Genomic DNA, 14,517 nt, shown 5'->3' with positions numbered 1-14,517 from the left:
ACTCTCAGGCAAATATAAAAATGAATTATTTTTTCAAAAGATACTTTTAATACTATTCTTAGAAAAACTAAAGTTGAGAAATTTCCAAACTGGTAAAGACTTCAAATAACCTAACATGGGACTCCCAAGTACTCAACAGTTTTTCCTCTAGCACTCCATATAGATGGCACATATGTTTTTAAGATGTCTTCTTATATTGAAATTTAATGTAAATTTTTCTTCTCTCTTCCCCTTTCATAACCAATCCTTTTTCATTCCTACCCAAGCTCTGTTCAAAATTTCCATATGCAGATATAAGAAAATAAGAGTTGGGTGAGTGAACAGAATTATTACATTAAGTTGTCTAAGTGGAATTTTAAATAACAGTTGTGCAAAATACTTTGAGAATTACTAGTGATCTATTTTTACTTTACTCACAATCTAGCCTTTTAAACTAGGAAATGTATATTTTTTTACGATATTTAAATTTCAACAAAAGCAAATTATCAAGACTCAAAATAACCGAAGATTTAAAGAAAGGTTGTCCTGGTAACCAAATGTTGGTGGGGTACTAACTGACATCCAAGGCAACTAGAGGAGAGAGAGAGAGATAAGATGAAGGCTTGGCATCCTCTGATCATCTCATTATTGTTCTAATGAGGAACTCTGCTCTGGGAATATCATCTCAGCTACGTTCACATCTTCTGTGCTACTCCCTTCATCTCCCTTTCAGTTCTTAATTAGGCCTTAAAGAGCTCACACTGCCCTTTCAACTGGCTACTGCTCCTGTTTAAACACTGCTTTCACAGACAGGTGTTGGCACGAGCATATAAGACAGACAAACTTAATTACAAAATACTATGTCCAGAAGGGGAAAAAAGATATAACTCGGTGGACAGCTATTATTGAAGAACTTAAGGTACATTACTTCAAACATCTTAAAATCTTCAACAGAAAACTTGTTCAAATACTTTTTTCCAATAACGATCAGTATGAGGATGAGCTTTCTCCTCTTAATTGTATCTTGCAGTAAATTAACAACACCTAGTAATCCTTTAACTGTCATTTAGAATAGTTAGTATTCCAGAGAAAAACAATCACACATCAAGGATTCTTTTATCACCTTTAAATCCCTTAACTAAAACAATTTTCACATTTTATTTCTTTAAAGAATTCTAAGGATGCTTTTACAGCAATAAATTACAAGCTTTGGAAAAGTACATTTACAAGCACATAGAAATTGTAATTAAGGTTACTTAATAAACAATAGCTGCACATTAAATCGATTTTTTGATGTCGCATTTTGTTTGAGATTAAGTAACCGCCTGATAGAATTCATTTTACTATCTGATCAAAGGCTGACTTCATATATTCTGACGTTTCTCGCCAGTCTGCCATAATATAAAGACTTTTGAGTATTTATGAAACATCAAAACGTACACATCATGTACATTAAAACGGCAAAAACACAGTACAGAGTCCTCTGCCTCTATAATGTTTTCTACCATTTTAAAGACAAATGACTGCATTTAGAATGGTTTACACAACACCATGGTTTCTTCTCAGCCTATCACACCACAGAAGATTGTGATAGGTTATTGCTTCGAAAAATTCTTATTATACATCTGGATCACACACATTAAGGACAGATGGTTGAAACAGCAACCACCAGCCCCTTGGAATAAAGGCTCTATTTCTGCTATTCAGTGAGAATTTAGTTTCCTACCAAGACATGTGCTCATATTTTTGTAAAGCAACTTATTCTCTCCGGGCTTAGTATAGTATTTAGAATAGACTGAAGATGTACTGGAACTCGGAACAGAGGTTGAAAACTAGACTTCAAATAACAATGAAATGAAGTTAAGATATCTGAATAATCCTTGCAAGATCTGTGAGTTAATTTAGCTGGTCGCTACGAAGCCTGTTAATATATTTGGTTTTGTTCTGACTTGGAAGGTAAGTGTCCTAAAGGATCTTTCACACACACTCCTGGTTAAATGGGTCTCTGGCCAGGAAGCTCTTCCTACTGTTAAATGTTCACAAGCAGGTTTATTCTCCCCTCAACCTGATTTACAACAGTAACAAAATGCCACTTTCTCCACATGCTCTTATTTCACAACTATAATGTTGACGTGACATACAGCTTTCATATCGATTTTTAAACAGTCTGCAAACAAAACCTGTATATTCTAAATTGGCTTCAATTATAACTATGTTTGCGTACACTTCCATAGATCATACATAAGTCACACCCTATGGTATATTAAAGATAAAGTTTGGATTTTGCTTTTTTTCTTTCTCCCTAAATCATCACACTAAGCTATAATCTGTGGGTAACTGAGGGATTCAAGGAGACGGAGGCCTTTTTAGAAATGTGCCCCAGACAGAAAGACAGCTTGTCGCTTGGTTTTGGGTAATTCTCTAACCCCCTCTGCAACTTACCAGGATTTTCCTGAGGTCTTCATTACTTGTCGGATTCATATGAAAACTGAGCAATAAAAGACAAACATAAATGTTAAAAGCGTATCATAGTACACATGGGAGGAAACATAAAAACAGAACATTTTAACCAACATTGCAATAACAATTTCTTAACTCCTATATTACCTGAGTGAGTGAAATTTAATCCAGGATGTAAAAGAAAAACAATATTTACTGAACATTCTGAAGCAGCTACAATTTTAAACTTTGAAGGAAAACCCTTCAGTATTATTAGAACTGAAGAACTGTACCTCTAACATGTAGTTTCTAAACATCTTTCAATATAAGCGATTTTACCTAGTGAGATACTTTATAAAATTAAATTCTATAATGTTATTATTCATTTTATATACACACACTCACTTACCTTAGGCCTTCTGATATAAAACTATACAGACTTAAATAAATTTAGGTTGGGAAGACTGTAGACTAAAAGAGTTGAAGCAATCTTTTAAAACAATTATTTCTATAGGAATTAGAAAAATTAACCTTTAAATGTTATCCTATCAAGGAGAATGAATTCGGAGCTGTGTGAACCATTTCTGTCATTAATGAATTTCTAAGTAGCTGGTCTTCAAAATTTAAATACCCAAATGGACCAAAACAAAATGGATTTCTTGCATGCACAGAGGACGGACGAAAACATCACAGCTGAATGCTATAATCGTTTTCTTCTTTGAAACATGTCCATTAGGAAGGGGACTGGAACCAAAAAGCAGCTAAACTTCAAAGCCATCTGGTGAGTAAATATTTCATCGTTGCTATTCAAGTTTAATTTTTACCCGGCACTTAAGAGTATTAGCCATTAGAACCTCTACAAAGCATTACTGTCCTAGGAGCCTTTTTATTCCAAAAAAAGACAACTGTAAAATATATTTTTTCATTAGCTGTGCTTTATCAGCCAAATAACTGGAATCCTTTGAAGAAATTCACTTTTAAAACTTTTGACTGTATGCACAAAAAGTCTGGACACTGCAAAGTTATCTATTATTACAAGTACACATCCCCAGCTGTAAATCTACAGGGCATGCAGGCATGTACAACCACCTCAAGAGAATTTCTCACATATCCAAGGTTTTGTTTGTTATGACTAAGATTTGTAGTACTAGCTTCCAGAACCGGTTGCTGACTTTTTCTACCTAGAAGTCCTGTGGATTAATTTGGTATTTCAGTAGAGTTGGGTGACGTGGTAGGGAAGATTGAAACATGTTTTAAATACCTATGATGCACCATTTACAGGCCGACTCGGCTGACACATTTTCTCATTCCCTGTACCTCACCGTCTTTATGGTGTTCTGTATGGTCCCAGACTAGAGTCACTGTACTGGCAAGGTCTCAAAAGCCTGACAGAAAAGTGGCTTAAAAGAAAACAAATACAAACCCCCAATACATTATCATGTGGTAGCCCTAGGCCTAGAGTGCCGGGGGAGCAGCTGATAACACGCAGGGTTCTCAGCCTCCCTGATTTTCGGCCCAAGGAGGTCAACACCAGGGACCAGTGGGACTAACGTCTCCCTGCCCCGTGATCTCACAGCATGTTGCTCTCTAATAGGTCAAGAAACGCATTCTGCTGCATCTCTCTCCATCCGACTGTGACATTCTCGAGGACAAACTGATTTACATTCGGTGTAACGGCACTCCGTACTGGTTACGGGCAGAGAAGTGCTCGAGGGCCCTGGAACCAGGTGGTGTGAACTCAAATCCTGGTTCTGCCCTCTACTTACTTGCCTTTGAGTGTGTCTGGGTTCCTTCCTCTGTAAAATGGGGATGGTAACAGGATCTACCATGTAAGACTACTGGGAAGATTAAATGAGTTGACCGCATGTAAAACACTCAGCACACTCAGTAAGTTATTTTATTTAATAAACATCTGCATAGCACTTAAAAAGTGCCAGATACTGTGCTAAGCACTTTACCCAAATTAACTCATTTAATCCTCATAACCCTTAAGGTAGGTATGATCTTCATTTTCAAAAGAAGGAAATGAATCACAGAGGGGTTAGGTAGCTTGTGTGAGGTTGTCCAGTGGATGAGTGTTGGAGGTGACACAGTCCTAGCCCTGTTTTCTGCTCACAGATCTGCCCAGTGAGCACAGGCCACACTGCGGAAGCCCTGAACACACAGGACGTGTGGATTAATCTGATGTTTTGAGTAAGCACACAGGCGAGGTGCCCTTGTAGGGGGAGAGCACCCCTGCGAGTTAAATTCTTAGACCACCCAGAGGAAGGAAACGTTCCATCACAGCATTAGTCAAGGAAGGTCTACTAAGTCAAAGAAACAGTAGAACTTAAAATTACATGACGGTTAGGTTCAGCAGGCCAGAGAAAAAGGACTCTGAAGACACATGCTGTCTGGGGCTGCCGGACGGCGGTGCCACTGCAGGACGCGGAGCAGACTGGCACACAGGCAGCGGGATGGGAAGGAGCCCTTGAAGGGTTGTCATGCAGAAGATGAGGCTCTTAGAGCTGATCCACAGAGCAACAGGCCATTTTTGACAAATTTAATCTCTCATAAATGTTATTTAGATGTTTCAGATCTATCCTGTCACATCCGAGAAGAATAAACAGTATTATGATTGTACAAAGTTCAGTATAGGTCTCAGGAAGAAATTATTGAACTGAGAAATCGAAATGCTGGTATTATATTTATCGTAATAAGAGTTTTGAAGGAACAGACATTTAGGACAAAAATTTTATCAAAATCACGAACCTAACCATATGTACTACCCAACGGCTTTAGCCTATGGGGCTAAAGTGAAACTCAGTGACAACCTGCCAAGTGCCTGAGAATTCTCAAGAATGGTCACAACTGTAAGGGAAAGAGGTACAGAGCACAGCGAGCCCCAGCTCTCTGCCACCGCACCTGAGTGTAACCTAAGCTCGCCCACACTCCCCAGCAGCCCAGTGCAGCGATCTGAGGCCAGGGCTCTGGTACTGGCCATTGTCTGGAATCTAAAGGCAGAACCCCGCCCCTGTGTTCGGCTTTATATTCACAAACTGACGTGTCAAATACATGACCAACTCAGTCATTTACAGCTGCTTTTTTTTTGATCTGTCCTTAAGTGGGGAAAAAAAGTTAACTGAACTGGATGAATTTGCTTGGGGAAAAATGTCTCTGTCGAAGTGTGGCACCAATCTGTGCTGTCTTTCTTTCTGGACTGCTTCCGCAGGTCAGACAAGATACTGAATGATGTAGTCTGCTCAGCTGAGTTGTTGACAGGTTAAGGAAAATGGTGTTTTTAATCAGGTATCAAAATAAACTTAGACACGCTCACACTGAAAAAGTCTACACAAATTTAAACTTCAGAATTCAAAAAATTTAATTTTTGAAATCAGAACTGAAAGAGTTTGGTGGCAGCAGAGGGTTCTAAAGTAACTTTGAGACTGAGAAAAATATTTTTAAATTCATATTTTTAAAAACAGTTTAAACTAATAAAATGCTTCACCTTAACATTCTGAAGTCTTTAGGTTTAATAAAACCTGATTTTTTACCTTGTGATATTTCCAAATTTTAAAGAATTTTTCCTGGTAAATTCTAAGTTTTAAAATTAACAGTACTCAAATGTATTTCAAGGAATCATTAGTATCTCTTCAATAACGTCACATTAATTTACGTTGAAGTTAGGATAAATACTAAGTAAATTGGTGAAACTTGAGAAACTGTCCTTCAATTTCTGCTATGGACTAGTCTTCCACAGATAAGCCAGAAAAGCAAACCTACATTTATAAAGTGATAAAACTGACCACTACAGAAATCACTAAAGCATTTGTCAGTGATCAGAGTTTTCTTCTACGTCCTTCCTTTTCTCTTTTTAAAACTCTTTTTGCTCTCTTTTGGAGCAAGAATACCTAAGAAAGGGAAGCGACTATTAACAGTGGAAAAGTCCCTCATGACAAAAAAAAGCCCACAGAAGAACAAAGATCTACTAAAACTGATTAACTAGCTGCCTTGTCAGTATAACACAATGCAAACTGTGTACATTCCTGGCTCTAGGATTTTAAATCTTTCAAGGAGAAGTCACGTAACAACACCTGAAGTTCTTTCCAAGGCATTTAAAAGCAACTGTTATTACATCTTCCATGATACCTCTTTCCAAGCCCTGTTACTGCTGGAATTATAAAGCTAAGTCCACTTTGGCCTACAACTTGACTCATTTTGTATTTAATAAGTCAATTCAAGTTATTTGCAAAATTCAGGAGGTGTCCTGCTTGTCTGGGAGGTGGGGCAAAGAGAGGAAAGCAGAGTGGAGGAGTAACGTTCTTAAACACCATTGAATTTCTTATGGTGTATAGGAAATAAGTATAACTTTATCACAGAAGAACTTCGGACATTAATTCTTTTCAAAGGAGAGTATCCTACTGATCTTCTTGTTTAGCTGGCAGAGTGGGCTCTGGAGACCTGGAGCTTCACTCTGGTGACAAATGTAGTTGAGGGGGAGGGGTGTAAACTGAGAACTATAACATAATACAAAACTGTTAATGAGTCTGAAAAGAAGAAAAGAAAAATACACCATTTACAGCGAAGCAAGGGCAGAGAGTAATGACACCGGCCTAGCAACGACTGGTATTACTGGACTTGAACCATGGTACCAAGCACCTTTGTGAGGACTTTGCATGTTAACCCACTTAATCCTTGAACAATCTTACAATGTGAATTACAGAAGAGGAAACAGACACAGCAAAGTCAAGAAGCTTGCTCAAGGTAACACAGTTACTAAGGGGCAGAGTCAGGATTCAAAGAAAAGCAGCCAAAGACCACCATCCAAGCTCTTTAGCCATCAACTGCACCTCTCCCACACGGGGGTTCCAACCTCCTCAGTCCTACTGGGAGCTCAGAGACAGCTGGTTTCAAGGAGGCCAACACAATTCCCTGAGGATTCTTCCAGTCAGAATGACTAAGAAACGTGCAAGACTTAGACAATCTTAAAGAGACAGAACGAAGGCTGAAAAGCAACAGGTATTGAATTTTTTCCTCTTTGCCTCTCCTGCTCCGTTCTGCCCCTCCCTGCACCCCAGAAGGCTGACCTCTGGAAAGGGCAGCGCCTGGGTCCCCTTGCCCACTGGCTTCCAGTTGTGCTCTGCCGCTGGGAGGCACCTGCAAGAGACTGGAGGACAGAAAGAAGGGGAGACAGGGTATGTATTCCAGCCCCATCCTACCAACCTCTTCAGTCCCCCTGCTGCACTGCAGCTTTGCCAGTAGCTTCTGTACAGACAGCCACGGCTGTTCCTTCGCACCTAAGCATGGCAGTCCCTTCCGGATACTGCTGGTCCCTAGTACTCTACTATCCCTTCCTTGGTGTCCTAACCCTAGCCACCCCTCTATAAATTATATCTTCACTAAACCTTCTTCAATTACTCGTTTTGAGTGTGTCACTTGTTTCCTGCTAGGACTTGAACTGATACAAGAGTATATAATAAATGCCAAAAACTATTCACTTAATAATTAAAAATAGGAGAGAAAGAAAGGAAGCCAAAGAGAAACTGCAGTTTTGAAATGGTATAACTGAAGTGACTGGGATTTGAATAGTACCGCTGCACGTTTATACACCGCCTTACAATTTATAACGCATTTTCACAAACAGAGTTTCTCTCAACTGAGGAACAGTAATCAATAAGGTGGGATGCGATCACTCACAGTAAGATCTCATCCAACTGGAATTCCATCTGATCCATCTCACCTTCCGATTCTCCCACTCCCTCACCCCATCAGACCTGCTCTGTGGACCCCCACTGTCACCCCAATTGTTTCCTAACCTGTTTGTATGTCCTCACCTGTCTCACCAGAGCATACTCATAGTCCATTACCCCTCAGATGTTCCACCACTTTTATTTGCCATCTCTAATCCCTCCCAGGTCCCTCCCAAGTTAACTCCTGCTGTCTTCGTTACTTCACTGCTTCACCTTCTATAACCTGAAACACATCCCCCCGCCACCGACACTCACGGCCAACAAACGATTTTTACTTAAGGTAACAGCCTCATCCTCTTTAACCTCTCAGCTCCCTTTGATGACTGTTCTTTCTGAGACTCTCCCCCTCTGTGATATGTGGTGGCCTAAATTTTCTCCCATGTTTCTGATTACCTGTCTTCTTCCCCGTTTCACCCTAGGTGGGAAACACTAGCTATTTCTTAATGTTCTGTTTTCAAACCTCTTTTTCCACTCTACCTTGGAAATCACTACTTCAACTGCCACCACTATATGGACGGATGACTGCTAAATCTTTGATCTTCAACCACAATCACTTTATCCTTTGCAATACCCCCTTTACAAATGTCTGTTTAAAGTCTCAGACTGGATATCTTACCTGCACTTAACTTACCTCAAAGTTCTCCCAAACCAATCATCATCTTGACTTTTCTATCAATTCTGTCTGCTTCTTCCTTCTGGTACAACCAGTCTCCTGGTCACCAAAGGTGAAGCCTCAGAGGCACCCCTGACTCCAGCCTCCAGCTTGTACACCTCATCAATAAGCTGCCAGATTCTCCCCATTCAGCTTCTGGACATGGATCTCTCATTGTTTCCTCACTACTCATCTTCACAGCTACCTTTCTGCTCACAAGACCACATGACCACCTAGACTATAACAGCCCGGACTGCTGTAATAGCCTCCTCTCAGTCTCTGTCACTCCTCCTTTGTCCCATCCGGCCTATGCAACATGGCTGGGTAGGACATTCTAAAGCTAAAGTCTAACCTCACTATTCTTCTGTCAAAAAACTTCTGGGGCTTCGCTGGTGGCGCAGTGGTTGAGAGTGCGCCTGCCGATGCAGGGGATGCGGGTTCGTACCCTGGTCCGGGAAGATCCCACATGCCGCGGAGCAGCTGGGCCCGTGAGCCATGGCCACTGAGCCTGCTCGTCCGGAGCCTGTGCTCCGCAACAAGAGAGGCCACAACAGTGAGAGGCCCGCGTACCGCAAAACAAACAAACAAACAAACAAACAAACAAAAAACTTCTGGCCTCCACCTTCCTCTGGAACAATAACAAAATTTCTTAGCCCGGCTTTCAAAGCCTATTGGGCTTGACTATATTTATCTTTCCAAACCTCCTGCCCACCACCCAGTACCCAGGTACAACCTATTAAACTGCTCTAAATTTCATATTTTATTTTTAATCAAGAAATAGAAATTTCACCACCTATTTCAAAGAATTAGGATTAAAAGAGAGTTAAAATGGAATGTTTTGTATGACGAAATGCTATTCCAGTGTCAGATATATGAACCTAAATACAGACCTTACATAAAAATCAACTCAAAATTGATCACAGACCCCAATGTAAACCACAAAACTATAAAACTCCTAGAAGATAACACAGAGAAAATTGTAGATGATCTTGGGTATGGTAATACTTTTTTAGATACAACACCAAAGGCAGGATCCACGAAACAAAGAATTTATAAGCTGGACTTCATTAAAATTAAAAATTTCTGCTGCGCGAAGAACACTGTTAAATAGAATGAAAAGACAAGCCACAGACTGGGAGAAGATATATGAAAAAGACATATCTGATAAAGGACTGTTACCCAAAATATACAAAGAACTCTTAAAAGTAAACAATAAGAAAAAAAGTCCAATTTAAAAATGGGCCAAAGATCCCAACAGATACAGAGATATACAGATGGCAATAGGCATAAAAAGGTGTTCCACATCATATGATATCAAGGAAAAGCAAATTAAAACGAGATACCACCACACACCTACTGCCATGGCCAAAATCCGCAACACTGACACCACCTAATGCTGACAAAATATGGAGCAACAGGAACTTGTACCATAGGATCCAGCCATTGCACTCCATGGTATTTACCCAAAGGAGCTGAAATTTATGTCCACACAAAAACCTACACACAAATGTTTATAGAAGCTTTATTCATAACTGCCAAAACTTGCAAGCACCCAAGATGTCCTTCAGTAGGTAAATGGATACACTAGTACATCCAGACAATGGAATATTATCCAGTGCTTAAAAAAAGAATGAACTCTCAAACCATGAAAAGACATGGAGGAACCTTAAATGCGTATTACTTAGTGAAAGAAGCCAATCTGAAAAGGCTACAGACTGTATGATTCCAACTATATGACATTCTGGAAAAGGCAAAAACTATGGAGACAGTAAAAACATCAGCAGTTTCCAAGGGTTTGGGGGGAGGGACCAGTCAATAGGCAGAGCACAAAAGATTTTTAGGGCAGCAGAAATACTCTGTATGATACTATAAAGATGAACGCACACCATTATATTAATACATTTGTCAAAAGCCACAGAATATACCACACCAAGAGTGCACCCTAATGTAAACTATGGACTACGTATAACTATGACGTGTCAACGTAGGTCCATCAATTTTAGCAAATGTACCACTCTCGTGGGGAATGCTGCTAATGGGAGAGGCTACGTGTGTGCAGGTAGGATGTATATGGGAAATCTCATACCTTCCGCTCAATTCTGCTGTGATTTCAAACTGCTCTAAAAATGAATTTTTTTTAAAGTTTCCATTTTGGGTATCTATCCTAATCCCCGGCCTCCCCACCTCTTTCTACTACAAACTGCTTAAAGGAAGGAATGATATCTCAATCTTTTCAGTCCTAGCATCTGACACAGTACCTAGGGTATGGCAGATGCTTAACAAATGTATGCTGAATAAATTAACAGCCAGTGCTTAATAAAAATTGGGCTAATAGTTGACTGAGTAAATCAACAGTAGGTCAATACAGGTTTCGACAACAAGGTATCAAGTCCCCAAAGAGCAGAGGATATCGTTTTTCTGAATAACAAAGATCACTTTTATCCAGACCTGACAGCGTATTAATGGAATATTTTCCCATTCTTTGTAAGACAGAAAGAATTACTCTGATACTTAAAACTGCCAATATGAATTGAAATAAGGTTCAAATTGGTGACTTCTAATATAATCCATTCAACGAGCCAGTTTATCCAGTTTACCAACCAGGTCTACCAGTTTAGGTATGTGACCACAATACAGATTCAATTGAAAATTTTCTGGTAAATCTTGAAAACATTTATTCCATAGAGGTTCAATGTTAAAGGAGTTTAAAGAAATGTTCTTAATGATTCCTTTTATAAAAGCCCTAAAAAATGAAGTGTCCAAAGAGAGATTCCACTAGTAAACTCAACCTTTAGCACATTTCAATTATGTCTATTACACATGTAAATAGGGCTTAAGAGCCACAGTGCAACTCAGTACTGCTTTTTTCCTTTCTGTTTTTTTTTGGGGGGGGGAGTGAGTACCAAATCAAATGAATGCTATTAGAGACTGAAATACTCCATTATCTCTCCTGGGACTGGGCACGCACACTAATACTGTGATGGCAAAACAGAACCTAATTCATAAATGTCTATGGGGATTAACAGTAATTTACTTATTATTATTCTCACAGGATATCTTTTATGAGATCTCGCAGGCAAGACAATTAGGAAATTGTGGTCAGTGACACCAATGATCATGGACGGCAAATTCAGACCTAGCTGCTTTTCCACCATGAAATGGTAATGACGATAACTGTTGAAGAAGTCCTAAAACTTGAAGACTGAAAGATATCCATGAAATTAAGGCATGTTTCATCAAGAATATCACATTCAATCAAGTTTAACTTACTATTTTCTCCTGGTGAAGAAAAGAAATGATTATTTAAAAGACAATCAAACAATTCACAAATTTCCAAACATAATCTCTATGAATCCCAAAAATTCTCCATTTCTTTACAACTAAGCTTCTCAAACTTTGTTCTTTTTAGTACCCCTGATCCATGAGAATAAATCTGACAACAAGCATAAAATTGCCTTGACATCTCAAATTTAACTTAAAAATTCAGGTAGATTTTTACGTTTTACTCCCTATCGTAATTGTGCTTCTCTTAATAGAAAAAGAATCTTTTCTCCTTAAATCTTTAGGAACCTTGTCACTCTGGGAAATTGTGTTGTGATTATCCTGTTGCTCTGAGTAGACCCTGGTCCACTGTCTGCCATATATCCACTAGAGTCTATTTGAGGGTACAGGGGAGTGGAAAGCAAGTTCTGTTTACTGTGGAAGCCAAACAGTGAAACTGGACAGAAGCGATGAGAACACGGCATCAGGGACATTGACAGGGCCTGATGGAGCACAGGTTCTGTCTGCGATCAAGGCCAACCCAGCATCCTTGATCAGCCTTTTCCTATGAGGAGAGGTTGAGGACAACCTGGGCAGAGGTAACTCTTCCAGGAAGGTGTGGGGGGGGGGCGAAGCAAGTTGGCCCACAACACCCTTGGCCAAAAGTACCACAAGCTGGCTCTGTACCCAGGACGAAGCCAAGCTCTGAAAAAGAAGCCTTGGTGCCCTCTGGTCACCAGGAAGGCCTCCAATGTTCAAGGACACCCTGCAATGCGGCCCCTGGCCAGAAAGCAACTGCTTCCTTAACCTGTCATCTCTGCAGACCCTTCAAGGAGAGGCACTCAAGGCAACCAGACTTCCTGGGGCCCCTCCATTGGGTGACACAAACCCCAAACTCCTGTGTATCCTCCTTGGAAGCAGAGCTGCTGGGGTGACTGGGGGATTTCTGGCCGTGCTACACCCTAGGCTGAAAAGCCCAGCCTTAAAACATTCTTGGCAAGTAAGAGCTGGTTTCGCAGGGCTACGAAATTGATAAAATTTTGCTAGAAAAGAATTTACTGTTTTGTGTAAAGATACACTCTCCAGCCCCCTCCCCAAAATAGGTAAGTATAATGATTTTACTGGAAATTATACATTATACTATCTCTCAGAACGTTGAGCTCGGAGACTACTCGAGTAGAATCTTATACTCTTGGTTAAAAAACAAAGACCGGGGCTTCCCTGGTGGCGCAGTGGTTGAGAGTCCGCCTGCCGATGCAGGGGACACGGGTTCGTGCCCCGGTCCGGGAAGATCCCACGTGCCGCGGAGCAGCTGGGCCCATGAGCCATGGCCGCTGAGCCTGCGCGTCCGGAGCCTGTGCTCCGCAGCGGGAGAGGCCACAGCAGTGAGAGGCCCGCGTACTGCAAAAACAACAACAACAAAAAGAACAAAGACAAAAGAGTGTACTTTCACTGACAAAGAAATGAAAGAGCCAACTTCTAAACCTTGGTTAGAAGGGATATACTACTACCTGTGTGAATTTCCTAAGGCAGGGACCCTCTTCCCAAAGGGGGCCCTGAGGAGCTTTTGGTAAGCGGCATTTATCCTTCTTACTATGATAGTTCTGAACAATTTAATTTGAACTCAGTCCTGTGAGTTTATGAAAACCTCATCATCCTTTAAGGTAAAGCCACAGCTTAGATATTTACCCTGCACTGTCCTTATTAGTGCTATGTGATAATTTCTGGACACAGTATTTTATAGCAATACATCAATTAGAATACCTTTGCCTTGAAAGTCATAAAATAAATTTTCTACTTAATACAGGGAATACTTTTACTTAATTTCAATGTAGTTTAGTTTATTTCATCAAAGATTATTACTGAACATACATCTTGAAAAAAACTTTTACCCAGTTTATTGTTTTCTACCAAATGCAGGTCCTTTATCAGTCAGTGAAAAACATGAGCTCCTAAGTTCTTTTATTTACGGTTTTTAAAGTTGAGAATGTATTGTTACTTGTAAATAATTTCATTTAACTTATTTAAACCAATTGTTACAGATTCTGTAGATGCTTTGTAATGAGATCATAGCAAGAGCTACCATTTCCAGGTTTACCATGTGGCAAACCTACCTTCGGCACTTTATGTGCCTTACATCATTTAATCTCTTCCACAACACCAAGGTTGTTATTCCATTTTACAATGAGGCTTAGAAAGGCTAAGTAAGGTCATATAGCTATTCCAAAGACTCAAATCCAGACCTGAGTCCTAAACCTGAATTCTTAAACCTATCCTATTTGCTTTAGGATATTCTACTATTACTGTATTTAGATATTCTATTATTATATTTATACTTTCATGTAACACTGAAAAATCCTCAGGTAGAAGTAGTTAATCAAATATACCTTCTGAATCAAATACTAAATTATGTTTGGTATGATTTCCATTTTAAATTTATTTGGGGCATTTAATTTC

The 14,517-nt window shown here is 39.8% G+C and overlaps 1 protein-coding gene across 1 annotated transcript in view; it reads right to left on the bottom strand.

The window, feature by feature from the left end:
* RAB11FIP2 (RAB11 family interacting protein 2) overlaps nucleotides 1–14,517 on the bottom strand; it is a 41,716-nt gene that overhangs the window by 7,974 nt on the left and 19,225 nt on the right. The window contains exon 4 of the mRNA XM_081243743.1: nucleotides 2,422–2,467. Coding sequence (XP_081099869.1) covers nucleotides 2,422–2,467 — 46 coding nt within the window. The remainder of the gene's footprint in view (nucleotides 1–2,421; nucleotides 2,468–14,517) is intronic.

This window comes from Mesoplodon bidens (assembly GCF_964165515.1).
Source record: "Mesoplodon bidens genome assembly, chromosome: 1".
Classification (NCBI taxonomy): domain Eukaryota; kingdom Metazoa; phylum Chordata; class Mammalia; order Artiodactyla; family Ziphiidae; genus Mesoplodon; species Mesoplodon bidens.
Note: the sequence above shows the minus strand (reverse complement) of the source record. Positions and strands in the feature narration are given on the sequence as shown.